Raw genomic sequence first — 21,867 nt, forward strand, 5'->3', positions numbered from 1 at the left:
CATTTTATGTATTTCCATAAGCCCTCTCAAAGTTTTTAGAAGGTGGCAGTAATGATTGTTAGACCTGACCCTTAAAAGTTATAGAAGAGAAACTGGAGAACCATTATCATCACTAGATTCTCTAGATATGACTATGTTAAGCATTCCAATTAATCTGCTATTCCCACCTCTCCACTGAGAATCATCTTCATAGTAATCTCGTTTGATGGAAAATCTTCTGAAAATTGCAAATAAAATGAGGGTATATTTTCAATTAACAAATTTCAAAAACTACAGTGATCTTACCAAGTTGCTTCTTCCTGTATTTTTGTGCATGTTTGATTATGGTAAGTGTTACTGTGTAGTGCTTAAGAGTGCAGAGACCAATGATCCCCTAACATCACTGCCTAAAGAGTATATTTGGCACAGCTGTAGGCTCCTTATGTTTTGAACACAATTTGGAGTAACAGCAGCTGAAGAAGAGAAACTCTAATAGCATTTAAAATGCATACATTATGTTTTGTAATTTCTGCAAACCAGAAGATTGTGACTACATACTAATAAAATGTACTCATTTCCGCTTATCCCAATGGGAGGGCTTTCCTGGTGGCTCAGATGGTAAAGAATCCACCTGCATTGCAGGTGACCTGAGTCCAATCCCTGGATCGGGAAGATCCCATGGAGAAGGAAATGGCAACCTATTCCAGTATTCTTACCTAGAGAATCCCATGGACAGAGGAACCTGGTGGGCTACAGTCCATGGGGTCACAAAAAGCTGGACACAACTGAGCAGCCGACACTATCCCAATGGGAGAACTTTTGTATTACCTAAGAAAACTTTTGTGTTACATAAGAATTATAAAAGATTGTATCTCCCTGAAAATATTCATTTTAAAATCAATTAAGTTCAGTTCAGTTCAGTTGCTCAGTCATGTCCAACTCTTTGCCACCCCATGAATTGCAGCACTCCAGGCCTCCCTGTCCATCAGCAACTCCCAGAGTTCACTCAAACTCACGTCCATTGAGTCAGTGAAGCCATCCAGCCATCTCATCCTCTGTCGTCCCCTTTTCTTCCTGCCCCCAATCCCTCCCAGCATTAGAGTCTTTTCCAATGAGTCAACTCTTAACATGAGGTGGCCAAAGTACTGGAGTTTCAGCTTTAGCATCATTCCTTCCAAAGAACACCCAGGGCTGATCTCCTTTAGAATGGACTGGTTGGATCTCCTTGCAGTCCAAGGGACTCTCAAGAGTCTTCTCCAACACCACAGTTCAAAAGCATCAATTCTTTGGCGCTCAGCTTTCTTCACAGTCCAACTCTCGCATCCATACATGACCACTGGAAAAACCATAGCCTTGACTAGACGGACCTTTGTTGGCAAAGTAATGTCTCTGCTTTTGAATATGCTATCTAGGTTGGTCATAACTTTTCTTCCAAAGAGTAAGTGTCTTTTAATTTCATGGCTGCAGTCACCATCTGTAGTTATTTTGGTGCCCAAAAAATAAAGTCTGACACTGTTTCCCCTGTTTCCCCATCTATTTCCCATGAAGTGATGGGACCAGATGCCATGATCTTCGTTTTCTGAATGTTGAGCTTTAAGCCAACTTTTTCACTCTCCTCTTTCACTTTCATCAAGAGGCTTTTGAGTTCTTCACTTTCTGCCATAAGGGTGGTGTCATCTGCATATCTGAGGTTATTGATATTTCTCCCAGCAATCTTGATTCCAGCTTGTGCTTCCTCCAGCCCAGCATTTCTCATGATGTACTCTGCATATAAGTTAAATAAGCAGGGTGACAGAACACAGCCTTGATGTACTCCTTTTCCTATTTGAAACCAGTCTGTTGTTCCATGTCCAGTTCTAACTGTTCCTTCCTGACCTGCATATAGGTTACTTATTACTTATCTTTATTAATATTGGATAGGAGTATATTTTCCCCAAAAGAACTTAGTCCAGTTTGTATTGTACCTCCTTTTCTTTAATAAATAGATAATTGGAGAATCAGCTAAGTTATTGTGTTTTGTTTTTTGTTTTAGTGTGGAGACAATCAATGACGGAAATTTTCACATTGTGGAACTACTTGCCCTGGATCAAAGTCTCTCCCTCTCAGTGGATGGAGGGAGCCCCAAAATCATTACCAACTTGTCAAAACAGTCCACTCTGAATTTTGACTCCCCACTCTATGTTGGAGGTAAGCCCTTTCTCAAATTTCATGGATTCCCAAACAATCCTGAAGTTGTTGATGCCTGGTGCCATGGTCATTGATCAATCATTGATGGACAGCAAGGATAGAAAAGAAAGAGTCCTAGATGGGTATAAGAGTCTATTTTGTAATGCTGACCCTGGGTCTAACTAAATATGTAGTCGGGAGGAGAAGGACATTAATGTTTCTTTTGTGTCTATCACTTGCTAGCTGATTTACCCATCAGATAATTATTTGATGTGGTGTATGGAAAAAGAAAGCTGGTTATAAGTCAAATCAGACAATGAAAAAGATGAGAAAACAAGTTTGATGCAAACTGAGGAGTACATGACCCACCCCAGCTCCCTTAAGGAGGGTAACACTACCAGCTTCAGTCAGATGTCGCTGTGCTTGAGTGTCTTCACTACTAGTCACAAACTCATCTACAGGATAGGATAGTTATTAATGAAATCAAATGAATGAATGAACAAGTTAAATTCACAAATTGTACTGGGGCAATGGGAAGTACTTCTGTTGAGCTCAGACCTTAAGGGGAATGATAAAGAGAGAAGGTTGGAAAGGTGGTTTAGGGCTTGAAAAGACAGAGTGAAGACTATTTTTAAGCAACAAGAAGGCAGATGAGCAAATATATGAGGGATGGACAGAGATCTGAAGGCGCGCAAAGAAAAGGAACCACAGTGGGGAAACCTTGCACTCTTGCATAAATCTGGAGGAGTGGATATAACCTGGAGATAGAATTTCAAATTTCAAGCAAATGAGTAAGAAAGCATATGATGGTGAATTGAGTTGCATCGAATTAAATTACATTGAACTGAGATGAATTGACAGATAAAATCAACTCATTTTACAGATAAATAAGCCAAAGTTTCTGAATGGGTCAGTGTAACCAATTTCTTCACCATGACAGGTATTTTCAACTTTACACCAATTATTTTCACAAGAACAACCTTGGGATGCTACATATTTTTACCAACCCCTCAAAGCCTTCCCTAAAAGCAGTTTTGAAAAATTTCTGAAATTCCAGAGCACCTCTGATTTTAATAATTTTAGCAGTAGACAATCTGAACTCTCCTATAGAATGCAATTTTTTTAAAAAGCAGTTAAAAGTCTTTGGTACAGTTCTGTAAAGATTTATTGAACACCTCCCATAAGCTGAGAACTAAGTTAATAGAGGCATAAAGAATGAAAAACTGAAAAAGAATCATCCCTTCTGTACCCAGGGGAGTGGAGAAGACAGACACATCCTCATGAAACCATAATGCATTGTAATAAAAGTATCTTATAGAAAGTCTGGGCAGCAAGATAACTGATCTCTTTGCTTCATGGGAATCACATTATGGGATTCATTAACAGGCAAGAGCCTCCATTGTTGCCTGTACTACAGTGAATGGCAGTTGAAAGTCACTGATGTTACCTGTGGTTGGAGAGAAAAGAAATTATATTTGCTAAGCACCTGCTGTGTTCTCAGCATAATGCTTCTTTTACAGTCTTACCCCCAGAGACTGTAGGAAGTAGGTATGATTTTTTGTTTTATAATCCCTAAGGGAGTATCTCAGGGACTCCATAGAACATGTCCAAGTTCACAAAGCTATGAAGCTATGATAGAGACCTCGTTTGAGTTCAGGTCTGTCTGCACCCAAAGCCACCTGCATTGATATTCACTTCTTAATATTGAGCAGAAAAGTAAACAGTCTAACTTCTGTGGCTTTTTGTTTCTTTCTGGACTTGTCCTTCACCTGATTTTTTTATACTTTCATTAGAGATCATTTCACTGAGTCTTCTAAAACCCCTTTAGAATGTAGTTAAAAAAATAAATAAGTATTGAATGGGAATGCTTGGGCCAGACGCCTGGTAGTGCAGTGGTTAGGACTGTGCTTTCAATGCAGAGGGTATGGATTTGACCCCTGGTTGGAGAACTAAGATCCCACACGCCACATGGCATGGCCAATAAGTAAGTAAGTAAAGAAGGCAGAGCACCAAAGAATTGATGCTTTCAAACTGTGGTGTTGGAGAAGACTCTTGAGAGTCCTTTGGACTGCAAGGAGATCAAACTAGTCAATCCTAAAGGAAATCAACAGTGAATATTCACTGGTAGGACTGATGCCGAAGCTGAAGCTTCAATACTCTGGCCACCTGATGTGAAGAGCTGACTCACTGCAAAAAGACTCTGATGCTGGGAAAGACTGAGGGCAGGAGGAGAAGGAGGAGACAGAGGACAAGATGGTCAGATGGAATCACTGACTGAACGGACATGAGTCTGAGCAAACTCCAGGAGATAGTGAGAGACAGGGAAGCCTGGCACGCTGCCATTCATGGGGTCACAAAGAGTCGGACATTACTTAGTGACTAAACAACAAAGAAAGTAAATAAATAGAATTCCATGTTTTTAAAAAAGAACATTTTTCAAAAAGGGGGAAAGAAGAGTTTTTATTCAGCACTACCAAGTCCTTTGACTGTGTGGATCACAATAAACTGGAAAATTCTGAAAGAGATGGGAATACCAGACCACCTGACCTGCCTCTTGAGAAACCTGTATGCAGGTCAGGAAGCAACAGTTAGAACTGGACATGGAACAACAGACTGGTTCCAAATAGGAAAAGGAGTACATCAAGGCTGTATATTGTCACCCTGCTTATTTAACTTATATGCAGAGTACATCATGAGAAATGCTGGGCTGGAAGAAGCACAAGCTGGAATCAAGATTGCCGGGAGAAATATCAATAACCTCAGGTATGCAGATGACACCACCCTTATGGCAGAAAGTGAAGAGGAACTCAAAAGCCTCTTGATGAAAGTGAAAGAGGAGAGTGAAAAAGTTGGCTTAAAGCTCAACATTCAGAAAATGAAGATCATGGCATCTGGTCCCATCACTTCATGGGAAATAGATGGGGAAACAGTGGAAACAGTGACAAACTTTATTTTTCTGGGCTCCCAAATCACTACAGATGGTGATTGCAGCCATGAAATTAAAAGGCACTTACTCCTTGGAAGGAAAGTTATGACCAACCTAGATAGCATATTCAAAAGCAGAGACATTACTTTGCCAGCAAAGGTCCGTCTAGTCAAGGCTATGGTTTTTCCAGTTGTTATGTATGGATGCGAGAGTTGGACTGTGAAGAAAGCTGAGTGCCAAAGTGCTTTTGAACTGTGGTGTTGGAGAAGACTCTTGAGAGTCCCTTGGACTGCAAGGAGATCCAACCAGTCCATCCTAAAGGAGACCAGTCCTGGGTGTTCATTGGAAGGAGTGATGCTGAGGCTGAAACTCCAGTACTTTGGCCACCTCATGGGAAGAGTTGACTCATTGGAAAAGACTCTGATGCTGGGCGGGATTGGGGGCTGGAGGAGAAGGGGACGACAGAGGATGAGATGGCTGGATTGCTTCACTGACTCGATGCACATGAGTTTGGGTGAACTCTGGAAGTTGGTGATGGACAGGGAGGCCTGGCGTGCTGTGGTTCATGGGGTCGCAAAGAGTTGGACACGACTGAGCGACTGAACTGAACTGAACTGAACCAGTCCTTCTAAGGATAGAGGGCTTGGAAGGATGCAGACAGTGCCTCTGTCCTCTCAAGCCTGAAGAAAACCACTTTCAATCGGCCTCATTGCCAGAGAGTGCACTGGGCTCATTTCCTTCCCTCTCAGAGGAGAGTCTTAAGGGTGATTCACATTTAAAAAATAGAATACAATCCTAAGACCATGGTCCTGTATTCTTTATGATAAAGGCAGAAGAAGCTGAATTAGCAAAGGAGAGAAAGGTAGATGACCTCTGCAAAGAGGAACACTCTGCAGGGAGGCTAGCCTGAAGGTGATACATTCCATGCCATAAGCCTCTCCAAGAGTATTTTCTGTCAAAACAGGGAGGCAGCTTTCTCCACCCTTGGGTTTCAGCTACCCGTGATATAGCCTTTCCATAAAACAAAACAATGTGATCCTCATGTTTTTGTGTATAAAAGTCCAACCAGAACACATATTAGTGTAGTGTTAGTTGCCCTGTTGTGTCTGACTCTTTGCGACCCCACAGATTGTAGTCCGCCAGTCTACTCTGTCCATGGGATTCTCCAGGCAAGAATACTGGGGTGGATTGCCACTCCCTTCTCCAGAGGATCTTCCCGACCCAGGGATCGAGTCCCGCTGTCCTGCATTGCAGGCAAACTGTTTACTGTTTGAACTACAGGGAAGACCTGTATTAATGAGATTTTTTTTTAAGACCCACACATTGAGGCACCCTCCACGCATCACAAATCCTCTCCTAATGTCCCTATTGGACAGTGTTGACAAAACCTCAGTGTTGACACTTGGTCCCTTTATTGTCACTCTGAAACATGTAGGGCTTGTTAAGGCTAAAAGGTATCTACTAAATTAACTGTTGTTTATGAATAGTAAATCCCATCTATGGTCCATGGCATAGAGGAAAGGCTGAAGGAAAAAAATCCCTGGACCTTACTTTTGTTTTTATCAGTTAAAACTTAGTTCTCTGGTCAGAAGTCTACCAAGCACCTGAAAACGTTGAGTTATGATAGTTCTTGACTTCATAATATCCTACCGAAAGTAACTATATGTGTAATGTATCAACATTTTCGTTTACAAGTTACTACAATCAAAACTAGACCTGTATCATTGTTAACTTTGGGAATAGAAAGAACACACTTACTGATTGCTTCTCCCTGCCATGGAACTTCATGTCTGTACTTTAGTCTTTACATGCGCATATATGCATGTTGTGTGAGCTCTTGAAATAGTTTTGGAAGAAGTTCTTTTTTAACTTCTGAAGAAAGGATCATAAATGTACAGATATTAGAGTCCACATGTTTTTGCAGAATGGATATGATTACATTTGGAGAAGGCAATGGCACCCCACTCCAGTACTCTTGCCTGGAAAATCCCAGGGACAGGGGAGCTCGGTGGGCTGCAGTCCATGGGGTCGTGAAGAGTTGGACACGACTGAGTGACTTTACTTTCACTTTTTACTTTCACGCATTGGAGAAGGAAATGGCAACCCACTCCAGTGTTCTTGCCTGGAGAATCCCAGGGACGGGGGAGCCTGGTGGGCTGCCATCTCTGGGGTCGCACAGAGTCGGACACGACTGAAGTCACTTAGCAGCAGCAGCATGATTACATTAGAAGAACTTATCCCCTTGGGCTTCCCTGATGGCTCAGTGGAATCCACCTGCCAGTGCAGGAAACACAGATTCAATCCTTGGTCTGGATAGATCCCACGTTCCATGGAACAACTAAACCCGTGCACCACAACGATGGAGCCTGTGCCCTAGAGCCCGGGAAATGCTACTACTGAGCCCATGTGCCACAACTGCCGAAGCCTGCGTGCCCTAGAGAAGAGAAGCAAGAGAAGCCACCGCAATGAGAAATCCATGCATTGCAACTAGAGAGTAGTCCCAGCTCACCACAACTAGAGAAAAGCCCACACAGCAAAGAAGACTCAGCATATCGAATAATAAGTAAATAAATAATGTTTCAAAGCCTCTTCAAAAAGAAGAGGAGGAAGAACTCACCCCCAAACAAGAAATTTACAGTTATTAGTCCTCTCCTGGAAATGGAACATTCTGTCCTTTTGACCCCATTCTAGGAAGCAATCCAGTTACCAAGGCCAAACAGGCAGACTAAAAACCCAAACTCACGACTTTTAATCCACGACACCTAATTCAGCAGGCCCATTTGCATCAGATTCAGCTGAGCTATATGTTTTTATTTCTGTGCCCACACCTTCCTTCTGGGTCAGAATCTCAGGTGGGGAAAAAAGGGGGCCTGGGAAGCCGCCTTCTGAACAGCGCCCCTCTGGTGGGTCTTAGATATTTCAAGCTGGGAAACAGGTGGTGCATCCATGGGCATTACAGATGAGAAAACTGAGCCCCAGAAGAGAGGAAATGACTGGCCCGAATGCACACAGTCCAAAAATACAGGCTTTGATCTCTAGCCTAGTGGTTTTGCATAAGCCACTGTCTGACTTTGGTACCTCCTAGACCTCGAATGGGTCTCCTTTGAATGGGAGAGAAGATGCTACCCAGAGAGTACTGTGGTTCTTGGTCTTTATAACCAACAAACCTAGAGAGTGAGAGCCATGGTCTTTCCCAGCTTCAGAGCCCCCAGCCAGTAGATCAGAGTCGAGTGCAGGGGAGAATGTCAGCTGCTCTGAAGACCTTGGCTCCATCCCCTCCCCAACTGCTTCACATAGGATCCCATCCAGGAACTATTTCAGAGTCTGGCTTAGGTCATGGAAAGATTCCTCAGCTTTAACAAATGAGGGTTACCATATGACTGTCACTAGTGGGATATACATGTGTGTATATATGTGTGTATGTATATATTTATGTGTGTATATATATTTGTATGTGTGTGTATGCATATATATGTGTATGCACATATATATATATACACACACATATGCATATACATCCCCTGGAGAGGGGCATGGCAACCCACTCCAGTATTCTTGCCTGGGGAAATCCTATGGACAGAGAAGACTGGCAGGCTACAGTCCATGTGGTCACAAACAGTCGGACATGACTGAAGCAACTTATCACACTACACATATATATGTGTGTATGTGTGGTGTGTGTATATATATAGATGGGGCTTCCCTGGTAGCTCAGCTGGTAAAGAATCCACCTGCACTGCTGGAGACCCCAGGTCGATTCCTGGGTTGGGGAGATCCCCTGGAGAAAGGCTAGGCTACTCACTCCAGTATCCTTGCCTGAAGAATCCCATGGACAGAGGAGCCTGGTGGACTACAGTCCATGGGGTTACAAAGAGTCAGACACAACTGAGCGACTAAGCACTTACACACACACACATACACACACAAGATTGCAAATTCTGGTTTTGGAAGAATTTAATTTATAGCCCCAATTTCTTGGAATATGAATGTTTCACCCAATTAGCAAGGGAATAAATAAAATGTGAATGAGGTGCTATCTTGATAGGAAGCAGGGTGAGCTTTTCTGGCAATGACATCCGTGGCTGAGCTTGAGACGTTGCCAGTGTTGTGCTGGACTAGTTGCCAGCTTGAAATTTGTCAGGACTGGGGCGAATGGTCGTCGTGAATCTCAGCTCTCATCCTCTGAAAATCAATGGATTGAACTATGGCCTGAGATTAGGGAAGTTTGTCTTATCAGCCTAATTCTAACCTAGTCTTACTAATGACATTGAGCATGTCCTCTGAGCTCTCTGGGCCCTGGGGTTGGTCAGGAAATAAAAACTACTTTGTGAAACCCTAGGCTTCAGGGGTGTGTGTCCAGGTTGGGAGTTGGGTGTGGAGGTAAAGGAGCAGGAATCCTTCTCCCATTCCCACTTACTTTTAAGTACAGTGACCCGAATTTAGATTTTATAAATTGGGGGCAGGAGGAGAAGGGGACAACAGAGAGGTGGCTGGATGGCATCACCGACTTGATGGACATAGTTTGAGTGAACTCTGGGAGTTGGTAATGGACAGGGAGGCCTGGCGTGCTGCAATTCATGGGGTCCCAAAGAGTCGGACACGACTGAGCAACTGATCTGAACTGAAGGTTTTTAAAAACCAAATGTTAAAAATTAAAAATGGACTGCCAGTGAACCTGGGGTCTTTATTCTAGTTGTGCCTTAGAATTGCCTGGAGCACCTTCCAAAAAATAAAAACGAAGAAACATACATCCCTTCTCCCTCCCCCGCTCCACTCAGGTAATCTGATCAAATCAGTCTGGGCTGAGGCCCCAAGCATCAGTGTTTCTTCAAAGATCCAGTGTGATTCTGATGTGCAGCCTGGCTGAGAACCGCAGGACAGGATGCTTGTTCTGCTTGGTTCTCCTAAAGAAGAGTTGCACAGACTGCTCCCATCCCACTGGAAGAGCTAAGAGGGTCCGGGTGGCCCCTGGCTGAGGAACCCCAGGGAACCTGGCTTCTGACTCGGTGTCCCTCCCCAGGCATGCCCGGGAAGAACAACGTGGCCGCAGCTCTGCGCCAGGCCCCTGGGCAGAATGGCACCAGCTTCCACGGTTGCATCCGGAACCTTTACATCAACAGCGAACTTCAGGACTTCCGGAAGGTGCCCATGCAGACCGGCATCCTGCCTGGCTGTGAACCATGCCACAAGAAGGTGTGTGCCCACGGCACATGCCAGCCCAGCAGCCAGGCCGGCTTCACCTGCGAGTGCGAGGAAGGATGGACAGGGCCCCTCTGTGATCAGAGGACCAATGACCCCTGTCTTGGAAATAAGTGAGTTTGGGCTGCTTGGGAGTTAAACCCACATTCTCCAACCCTGAAACCCATACTGAAGAAAGGAAAGAAGGAAAGGGGGAAGGGATAGAGGGGAGAGAAAGAAGTCAGTCCATTAGCACTGTCTCCCTTACATTCCCTCCCTCATCCCCGCTCCGTTCCTATCCTCTCTGCCTAACGCATTTCCATCCTTGCATTCCTCCTCCTCTGTAGATGCGTCCACGGCACCTGCCTGCCCATCAATGCGTTCTCCTACAGCTGCAAATGCCTAGAGGGCCATGGGGGCGTCCTCTGTGATGAAGAGGAGGATCTGTTTAACCCATGCCAGGCGATCAAGTGCAAGCATGGGAAATGCAGGCTCTCAGGACTGGGGCAGCCCTACTGTGAATGCAGCAGTGGATACACCGGGGACAGCTGTGATCGAGGTGAGCCGGGCCAGCTGGGCCCCTCCCTCTGTCTTGGCAGAGCAAGAGGGGCCGTCGTCTTTGAAAAGAGAGAAAGGGAGACACACAGAGAGGAGAGTGACTTGAGAAATGCCAGCTCTTTGCACTATCTGCAGTTGTTCTTATTGATTTACTTTCGAGTGTAAGGCAGGCACAGATACGGAAGGTACTGAACCTCCATGGCAGGCTTCCTTTGTGGCTCAGCTGGTAAAGAATCGCCTGCAATGCGGGAGACCTGGGTTCCATCCCTGAGTTGGGAAGATGCCCCTGGAGTAAGGCAACTCACTCCAGTATTCTGGCCTAAAGAATTCCATGGACTGTATAGTCCATGGGATCGCAAAGAGTCCGACACGACTGAGTGACTTTCACTTTCACTGTCAAACCTCCGCGGCAGAATGTTACATGGCCTTCACATGTCTTCCCGTGTTGTGATTTGCTATGTAAATGCTCCTTTTTCTGTTATGCAGAAGGTCGTTTCCTTCATTCCTTCTTACCTTTGGGCCTCCCAGTGGCTCAGATGGTAAAAAATCTGCCTGCAATGCTGGAGATCCAGGTTTGATCCCTGGGTCAGGAATGTCATCTGGAGAAGGAAATGGCAACCCACTCCAATATTCTTGCCTGGAGAATCCCATGAACAGAGAAGCCTGGTGAGCTACAGTCTATGGGGTCGCAAAGAGTCAGACATGACTGAGCAACTAACACTTTCACTTTTCTTACCTTCATCTGCTGTTCTCCTCTGTATAGATCACTCATTCATCTTCTGGCACAGAAAAGAAGGTGCTAATAATTCTGCTCTAGCTTTAGGACAAAATCACCTTTGAGCTTAGAATCAACTGATTTAAGATAGCAAATTATGCAGGAGAGAGGGACAGAAATGGGCTGACATTTCAACCCACGTACTTCCTTCTCCTGTGTCTGCGTGATCAGGATGTGCTCCACCTCCAGCTGGCAGAGATTTTGTTGTGTGGATAGGGGTGATGAGATGAAAGGAACGTGCCTGTGGAGGCTTCTAGCAGATGGCTCTTTTTGAACTAGTTCGTACTCGGGTGATTTATGAAGTTAGTGGAATGTTACTTGTATTAAGTAACAGATTGAATGGTATTAAACTCTAGGTCTAATAAATTAAATTGCATACTCTCTGAAACGGTGCCCTGTGGTAAGCAAAACCAGCTGTTAGTAGTATAAAAACAGAAGATGTATATTTTTGCTATATAAAAGAGAAGATTTAGGAAGCCAATTTTCTTGTCGGTCCAAAAGCATAGTATTTTTATAGTCCACATATAGAGTATTCAGTTGCTCAAAATAAAGGCCAAGAAGAAGTCTTCTGCAAGGAACAGAGCAGACTGTGCCACCAGCCTGTAATAACAAATTTGAGCAAAATGCTGAAAATAGCCCTTACAAACCGGAAGCCAAAGCAGCATCTCCCTAACTGAGCAGTAGATTCATAGCCACTTCGCACAACTTACAGCAACTGCCCTTACACTGCCTGTGCTGTTTGTTCTTTTCTAGAAATCTCTTGTCGAGGGGAACGGATAAGAGATTATTACCAAAAGCAGCAGGGCTACGCCGCTTGCCAGACGACCAAGAAGGTGTCTCGGTTGGAATGCAGAGGGGGCTGTGCAGGCGGGCAGTGCTGCGGACCTCTGAGGAGCAAGAGAAGGAAATACTCTTTCGAATGCACTGATGGGTCCTCGTTTGTGGACGAGGTGGAGAAGGTGGTAAAGTGTGGCTGTACCCGCTGCGCTTCCTAAACGCATCCCTGGCAGCTTTGGTCTTTGGAAAATGTTGTCTACTTCTTGACCCTGTTGGACTCATGAATGCTTCATAGTGAAAATATTTGAAATATATTGTAAAATACAGAACAGACTTATTTTTATTATGAGAATGAAGACTTTTTTTCTGCATTTAGAAAAAAAAGAAATGCTTGAACTAAAGCTTCCCCAATGCTGGAGAAGTATAAAGAATGATACACCTGGAGGCATTAGGACAACCATGCGAACCATGATAACTTGGATTCAGCCTTTAATTTGCTGGAGATCAGCAGAAGCACATACCCAAGAGAGAGACAAGGTTCTCTCTGCTGATGAGAAGTTGCCCAGAGCATAATACTCTGCGCCCTGGTTCTCATCTACATGGTTCATAAGGAAGGACAGACCAAGCACATGTGTGTGAGTGAGGGTGCAAGGCAGATGAATGGAACTCCAGAATTCACAGCCGGAATGAATGGATGAGAAATATTTTATGCAAAACATAAGGTATCCTGAAGACCGGGGTTCCATTCATGAGAGGAGATGAGAGCGCTAAAATAAATTTTATCTTCTTTTTAAACGTCAGCATGTTAGCAGGAGAAGCACACAAAAGTGTTTATCTACCGTTTTCCAGTATTAATTTTTTGTAATATAAATGACAAAGGAGATGATAAAGAACCAATAGATTATTGATAAATAAATTAGTAATAATATGAATTTTTGTTTCTATGAGTTCTAAACAGCCCTATACAGTATTCGGTTTCCATGAGAAATATTTATTGTATCAAAGTACATTGTACTTAACATTTTAGGCCATCCTTTTGCTGTTTCTCGATGCTTTAATATATATTAATTTATAATTGTCCTGATATTTTTGTACATTTTTCAAACTTAAAAATCAGGATTCTTTTGTGGGTTTTTTTTTTCTTGGCAATAGTACTAACATAGGGTGTTATCTTGGGATAAATGTGTGTTGATCTGTTTGTTTACCTTGACATCTGACCACTGGTGTCACTGACCTACTGGCCTCATTCAGGACGCCTGCAGAGGGTATGTAAAGTCTATGCGTGAGACGCTCACTGTACAGAGAGAAGCACCCCTCTGCAGCATGTCCTCACAGAACAGAATGGTGTGTAGCAATCGACACTAGAAAAGTAGATCTTTTACAAATTAATATTTCCTTGACCTTTTTTTGCCCTTTTACCGGGGTTGGGGAGGGGAGAGAAAAGGCTGTAATGTCAAGAACTGTGATTTTTTTTTTCACAAACAATAAAGCTCCTTTATGACTTTAATGTTCCCATGTTAACATGTTTGCTGCTAAATTACAATGTAGAATTAATAGAATTTATAGTGGACTGTGCTCTTCCCTCGTTAAAATCCCAGGGTACCCTGTAAAGTTGCAGATGTTTCTTTCCAAAAACTTTTTTTTACAAAGAAAACTAGACGTACATGTATAATTCAGTGTGCTTTGTCTTTCTCCAGACTAATATCAGTTACACTACTGATGTATGTAAATTAAACAGCTATTTACTTCATCTTCAGTTTGTTGGTTTTCTTAGAAACTGCATGCTATTTAGAGCTCCCTCCTTAAGAATGTGTTAATCAAGGTGCTACCAAAAGAGCAGGGAAGGAAATTTGTACCTCTTTGATGCCAGAAATTGGTTTGAGATTAGCATACTGTCACATCTTGGGGTTTGGGGTGGCCACATGAAAGAGATGGAGGGCATAACACGTTCTTGGCTAATAAAAAAAAAGTGCATATTCAATTCATTCCTTCCTCCAAGATATTATAAAATGAAATCTAACTAGACCAAAATGGGACTTTGTTTCTGTTGTTCTTTTCCCCACAGTTAGAACCAAAATGGAAAACTTTTGAAAAGACAAAGAGAACCTTTCTCCACAGGTGCTCTCAGGAAAGGGTTGGTAATATCAATATATGCCATCCAGAACAGGGAAACAACACTGACTGAGTGGAATGTTAACCCTCCCGCATCAGGAGTTCTTTGGTTCCCTGCAAGAAAACCCAGTCGTTTTACTTTTTTGGTCAAGCTGTGCCACATATGTGATCTTCTTTGCCTGACCAGGGATTGAACCTGCGCCCCTTGCGTTGGAAGCATGGAGTCTTAACCCCCTGGACCACCACGGAAGTCCTCTGTAGGGAAATCATGTGTATGTGAGCTTGCATTGATGAGTGCACGCAGACACACACACACACACACACACACACACACACTCTGCCTCTTTCACAGACACAAATGTCTAATTATTCACTATTCTTTAAAATGACTGCATTTTAATTATATAAATATTATATAGTCCTTGTAAAACCTTTATAGTATTTATTCTCGCTGGTTGCTTCTTTTTGCAAAGATTTGTGTTATCTTAATAGTCATTGTTTTTTAAGGGCTTATTATATGGCAGGTGCTATACAAAGGACTTTATGTGAAATATCTCATTCATGTCCCACGACAAACCTGTGAGTTTTTACGCTCCTTGTTTTTCACAGGCATAAACAGCTCAAAAATGGGGGAACTGAATTTCAGCCCATCAGCTCTCTCAGACCACACATGCTTTGTGTTCAAAAGATAGAGGCAGCAGCTCAGTAATTGCTACCCTTTCTACTAAGAGACTTTAAAGGCTTGGTGCCTTATTTCCACCACCCAGTTATTCTCTGTACTAATTATGTCAATTTAAGTAATCTACATTATACACTTTTTGTTGTTTTTTAAGCAAAAAAGTTGAAATATTAGTTGTTTTCAGAATGTTATCCTTTCTCCTTCTTGCTTATAAAGACACAAAATATAATTGTTTGCTGGAAATTGGGTTGATTCAGCAAGTTTCTTAGGGGATTATTTGCCTCGTGACACAACTCCTTTCTACAAAAGCTCTTCTTTGAGGAAATTCAGTAGTCAAATAATTACCAGTAAATTTCAAGTAAATGAAACAAAGTAAGGGCAGTTATTCATGTTATGAAAGTCTGCTTACTTATAGGGCCTTGACCATAGGATTTCTTCAAGAGGAAACTAGAGCATTTCTGACAGAATTCAATATGTTAAAATCCATTTTGCCTATATCAGAATCAAGGCTACTACACAGAATAATGTACCTTTGTAATCTGAAAAGATAAAGTAATTAAACATCCCTAATGTGTTTACTTAAGTCTCACATGAGTGAGGAGGTCCCTTCAGATAACATACCATGAAGATTTGACATGTGTTCCGTTTAAGATGTGTTTGCTGAATAATAGCTATCTCAATCTTCAGAATGTTTTCACCACAGATTTCCTGAAATTATTTCTGAGCAATAATAGACTAACCCCAGCTTTAGAATTGCTCTCAGCATTTTCTTTTTGGATGGCTTGCTTTGTCAGCAGCAATTCTTTCTGGGGAAATGATTGAAAGACTTGTGAAAATCGATCCAGGACTTAAAGATCATGACTGTTATGATGTCATCTGCCTCATATAGTGACCATTATTCAAAAGTTATGCTTTTAAAAGTCTTTATAAAAGTATATGAAGCTTTATATAAAGTATATAAAGCTTTATAAAGTACATAAGCTATTTTCATCCTTAATCTTCTCTTGTGTACTCAAAAATAACTTTATTTCCTATCTTCTATTAAGTGCAATAAGCTACGCTAAACTTTTGACACATAGTCTAAAGTGAAATAGACTTTGTTTCTGCCATTTTGAGCTTCCCAGGTGGCGCAGTGGTAAAGAATCTGCTGGCCAATGCAGGAGATGCAGGAGACATGGGTTTGATTCCTAGGTCAGAAAGATCCCTAGGAGGAGGAAATGGCAACCCACATCAGTATTATTGCCTGGAAAATTCAATGGACAGAGGAGTCTGGCAGGCTATACAGTCCATGGGGTCACAAACAATTGAGCACTATTGTACAAACACGACTGAGCACTATTCTTATTCTGCCATTTCAGTGCATATATGCAGTTGTAATTGAGGTTGTAATGGGTATTACACAAATGAGTAAAATAATATATAATCTCCAATTATGATAAGCACCCTGAAGGAAAGTATAAGGTACTAGATAAACATAGAATAGAGGGATCCAATCAAATACATATTGGGAGGTTAAAGAATGCCTGTGAGGAAGTGACATTGAAGCCAAATTATAAGGATAAAGTCAGATCTAGGATGGAGACAAATGGAAATATATGAAGGTCAAGTGTGTGGGGGTTCATGCAAAGAGAGCAGTCTGTTCATACGCCTGAGGAGAGGAAAAACATATGTAGTCAAGGAAACAAAAGAAGTTAACGTGATCAGAGTGAGGCATGCATTTATTTCATGTGTGCAATAGAACAGTGACCATTTTCTGACTTTATTAACTCACTTCATCTAGTCCATTTATTTTTGAGCATCTGTTTACAGTAAGCTTTTAAACTGCCAACAGAAGTAGATTTCCATTTTAAAATAGCAGCTAGTTACGTGTAATGTAGTTCCAAATGAAATACCTCTGGAGACACAGAAAATATGAACACTTACAATAGCACTGAAAAGTAATAATATTTCTGGAATCTCAAAGGAATTTCCATGACCTCAAAGGCTGATGAGGTTGGAGTAAATGAAACAATTGCTGGCCGATCCATGCTTTAAAACTTATGCACATTCTTTGCTCTGGACATCAAAGCCAGAGATTCAGGAAAGAGGTCAACTGGAAAACCAGCAAAAGTACGCTTAAGGGTGCCACTTTGCCAGGATGCCAGAGGACTGGTCCTCCAATCTGTGAGGTAAAATTATTCTTCCTCTATTAATATGTTCCAGTTCTGGAAACTGAAACAGTCCAAGAAATACTAGGGAAGACCAGTAGTGTTAAGCTGAATCTTCAGAGATATAGTCTCTATAAATAAGCCATTGCATATATGGATTGAGCCGGGAAGAGCCATGGTAACATTGCATGCTTAAAATGATGGAGAAGGAAGTACTTTATCAACTCAGGAAATCAGAGAACAATTTCACTATATGAATTCACTATTAAGCAAACAAAATTGTTTGAGCAAATACATGGTTGTGGAAATATACAGGCTATGCTTGAGGGTGAGGGCTAAGAAGTTCAGAATTCTTGTGGCAAGAATAGTATTAATAAGACAGAGTAAAAGAATGATTTGTCAAGACCTGAATTATGGGAGTTTTAGATAAGTAGCAGAATTTAAAATCAATTGATCAGGAGGCTGTTTCTTAACTGTAAAAACATGTAAGGGCCAGGAGTAAAAAAAGGGTGGGGATGGTAACTGAATTAGACTGTATACCGTGTATTGTTACAGTAGGAGAATTAATCATGCATGATGAATTGTGTATGTTTGCAAGGAAGAACGAGAAGTCAAGCATAACATCTTGTGAACTTGTTTCACAAGGATTGGAATCTGGGTTTAGCAGCAGCATGGCGACTGCACAGAGCTGGAAACAACTTGCCAATAGGAGTTGCTGACCTGGGAAGCCCCAACCTTGTGATTTCAACCCATCCTCCACTCCACTGAATGAAAACAATACATTTCTCTAAATCATGTCTTTAATTAAATATCTTTAATCAACACCTTCTGCAAGATAAAGTCCAAACTCTTTAGTGTGGTATTCCAGATTTCTCACAAAATGACCACCCTCCCTGGCACCCCGCCCCTCAACCCCATCATGGTTTCTCTGGTGGCTCAGATGGTTAAGAATCTGCCTGCAATGCAGGAAACCTGGGTTCAATTCCTGGGTAGGGATGATCCCCTGGAGAAGGGAATGGCAACCTATGCCAGTATTCTTGCCTGGAGAATTCCATGAACCAAGGAGCCTGACAAACTACAGACCATGATATCAACAAGAGTTGGACATGACTGAGCAACTAACACTTTCACTTTCAAAAAGTGTTTAATATATGCTCTTAGAGTGACAAAGTTGTAGGACAAGATATTTTAAAACAAATTATGGCCTTGGATGTCTAAAAGCATGGGTATGAGTTTTACATAGACTTGGTCATTGAAACCAAGAAAATGGATAAGCTAACTTAGATACACAAAAGAATGAGCTTGAACTGAAGAACAAGACCCAAGGTTAAGTAATGATCATGTTTCTAGAATGACGTGGTCCCAGAATGGAGATGAAGGAAGAGCAGTTTTAACAGAGTGATGGGATAATAGATGGATAGCTATGAAAAGGAATGGAGATTATGAGTACTAGACTTCCCTTTCAATAAGTCTGATAGCAAAAGAAGAGGTGAGTCAGGATGGCAGTTGGAAGAATTGGTGAGATCCCAGGACACTCATTAAATGTGTCAGTAAGTATTGTTTTATCCCCTGAGGTCACAGCTTGTGAAGGTGTGGGTCAACACTTGAGAGAGCACTGAAGAGAACACTGAGATCCAAGCTAGAGGAGTGAGACCGCGCCATGTCATCACCTACATGAGCAAGTTGAACGTTGGGAGGTTTCAGTGGAGTTGAAGAAACAGGATTCCTGAGAGCAATAAGCCAAAAAAGTACTGAAACAGAGACAATGATATATATGCAACAGTAGCTTTTCCAAATGGACTTCATTGCTTTCCTCATCCTCCCACAAGGGGAAATAGAGGACATGGCAAGTGCTGACTGCATCCAGAAATACAAAATCCAGTCCAGTGGAGGCATTGCCATCTTGCATTTGAAAGTACCTTTGTCTTTGTGTCAATATGTGGGTGGCTGAATTTGGATTCTAAAGAAAATCAAACATAAAAAAAAAAAAAGCACACACAAAATGAAGGCGTGGGAGAAAGAGCCACAGAGACAATCATCCAAAAATCTTGCTGTCATTAATCTTACTCTCCGTTCTTGGAATGGCTAAAATTATTTTCAGTTTGTTCGTATAGATTGTGGCAGAGAGATTAAGTGACTTGCCCAAGGTCACCCAGCCCAGATCTCCTGACTCCGACCGTAATGCAATATTGATTTTACTGGAATTGATGGGCAAAGTCTGTGAATGCCCTCATGAGACAACACCAGAGGAATGAGTATTTCTCAAAGGGAGTTATTTTGCTTTTTAAAAAAATGTCCATGAATAACAATTCCCCAATAAAAACACACTAAAATTTTCTTTATATCTGTCATTTGGTAAAGATAAATAGTACTTTTTTTATAGGACTCTTCTTTCAGAAACTGAGCCTAGACAGAGGGAATGAATTTTATGGTGCTGCTGAAGGATTTTTGGTCATCCTTCTGGTCAGGTGAGCCTTGATGAAGGGGGTCAACCTGGAGCAATTGAATTTGGTGGCTAAGCTAGTCACAAAAGACAGGATGGAACATGCCCTGGTCCAGTTACATCAGCTGCAAAGTCACAGCCCTGGATTCATTCCGGGTCTGAACACATTCTCTGTAAAGGAAAAAAAAAAAAAGGGGGGACATGGAAAAGAACTAGAGAGAAACTTCTTTGAATAAGCATGTCTGATAAAGTCCCTGTCCACAATTTCAAAGGCCCCCATTGTCCCAGAAAGGAGAAAGATGCGCATCTGTGAGTGGTCTGATCTTGCAGTGACTTGATCTTGCTTTGTTTCTACTCACAACATGGGCAGAATCAATTGCCTCGACCACCGGTTCTTACTTTCAATTACATCTCCACATTGATTTTTTTCATTCCTATTAATCGTACGTTAGCTACAATTCTTCCCTTTTGATGCCTGTCACCTCTTTTTCCGAGCTGTGAAATGAGCAGGAACACATTTCTGAATGATGTGCACAATACTCCATTTGATTAGGAAATAAATCTCCTACTATTTGGCATAAAAAAGCGTGGTGGTCTCACAGTTCAGAGCATGAAGTGAAAATTCCTCTCCCTGTCTTTTCATTTAACTTCATTTTCCTTTTTCTTCCTTTCTTCTAAATGCTTCCTTATTTTAGAACATTAACACAGGACTCTACCAACAGGAAGGAGAGTCTTAGATTGAAGAGTGGGAGTGTAGTCAGCTGTTACCACAGCCTTGCATACTCAAAGGCCAAGCGTACAAAGAGGGAAGAGGCCCTGGCAGTTCAACTTAGTCAGACCTAGAGTTGCTCCTCTCAGCCCTGAGTGTACAGGTACAGGCCTACACACACACACACACACACACACACACCCACACCCACACACACACACACCCCATGTGGTTTCCTAGAACAAAATTTCATCTATAAACTCACTAATTCCAAAGTCAGAAGAAATTAAGGAAAATCCCATGATATCTGGTCACCTGAGCTTTTCGCTCCAACTAAAGAACCTACATTTGAGGAACTTTGGGAGCACGCAGTTTAGAGACCAGACAACAGGTGAGCTCATCAGCTGAGGGAGACTGACAGGATTTCAGAAATCTAATCTTCCCTCACATGGGAAGAAAGGTAAAAATTACATTACTTAAGGAACTGCTTGAGATCAAATCAAAGAGAATAATAGTTGCAGCTTTGTGTGATCCTATTTTCCTGTTCTTTTTAAAACAGTCTCCATATACACAGAAGCAATTTCCATTGTGATGGTCAGGGTAAAACATGGAACTGATCAGTGAGCTCATAGTAAGGAAAGCGCCACGTCTGGAAAGACATCCTTGGCCTAAGAGGTTACTTTTTCAAGTTCCTTTTCCTCATCTCAGCTTGGATCGTCCTGCATTCACATTCCAGTTTAACGGAAGTGTGTATCCAACACTTATCATCAGGATATACCAAGATGCCCTCGTCCGTCTCATGTAGACACCATGACAGAGCTGCCAGAAACACTTCAGGACCAAAGGACCTACCCTGCCAGGGCCCTCTGTCATTGGACAGCCCTTAATTATCACACCACTTTGGTCTTACCTAACTTAAGAGAAGGCTGTTTTCCAGGGCTCCATATTCTTTACAGAGTGCGTGCATTTCTACATGCAGTGGCTAGAGGGTGAGGGCATATACATGCTTCATCCCCTCTCTTCAACATAGGACGTGGAGGAAGGGCCAGCCCAGCCTCAGAGCTCCCCATGGGATTAGCCAAAGCATTCCTTAAGGCTCCATCACAATGCCACTTCTCCTTCTGCCCAAACCTGCTTCCTTCCCCGCCTTTCCATGGGTGGTGATTCGAAGAGCTCTATTTCATAAGCCTTATGCATACACTGTCAGCTTCCTGGGAATGCAATCAGGAATACACACCATCTCCAGGTCACATAGTGAACAGGAAGATGCAGTGCAGCAATGAGATGAGCCTTGGAGGTAGAGAAAGTGGTGAACTTCCACTTCAGGGAAATCGGGGAGGTAGTAGTTGTCGTTTCTAAAGTGAGGTTCGATGGCAGAGTGGCAACCTGCTTGAGTGAGCCAGTCAGCACTGCTGAAC

The 21,867-nt window shown here is 42.3% G+C and overlaps 1 protein-coding gene across 3 annotated transcripts in view; it reads left to right on the forward strand.

Annotated features, from left to right (window-relative positions):
- The window catches only part of SLIT2 (slit guidance ligand 2), a 406,423-nt gene extending 392,314 nt beyond the window's left edge, over positions 1 to 14,109 (forward strand). For 2 of the 3 annotated variants that reach the window (XM_005207790.5, XM_005207792.5), the window contains 4 exons: positions 2,012 to 2,166; positions 10,092 to 10,383; positions 10,597 to 10,808; positions 12,336 to 14,109. In XM_005207790.5, the coding sequence (XP_005207847.1) occupies positions 2,012 to 2,166; positions 10,092 to 10,383; positions 10,597 to 10,808; positions 12,336 to 12,577 (901 nt within the window). In that variant the 3' untranslated portion in view covers positions 12,578 to 14,109. The remainder of the gene's footprint in view (positions 1 to 2,011; positions 2,167 to 10,091; positions 10,384 to 10,596; positions 10,809 to 12,335) is intronic. The other variant, NM_001191516.2, reaches the window with a different exon arrangement.
- The last annotated feature ends 7,758 nt before the right edge of the window (positions 14,110 to 21,867 follow it).

The sequence above is a fragment of the Bos taurus genome, chromosome 6, assembly GCF_002263795.3.
Source record: "Bos taurus isolate L1 Dominette 01449 registration number 42190680 breed Hereford chromosome 6, ARS-UCD2.0, whole genome shotgun sequence".
Lineage (NCBI taxonomy): Eukaryota > Metazoa > Chordata > Mammalia > Artiodactyla > Bovidae > Bos > Bos taurus.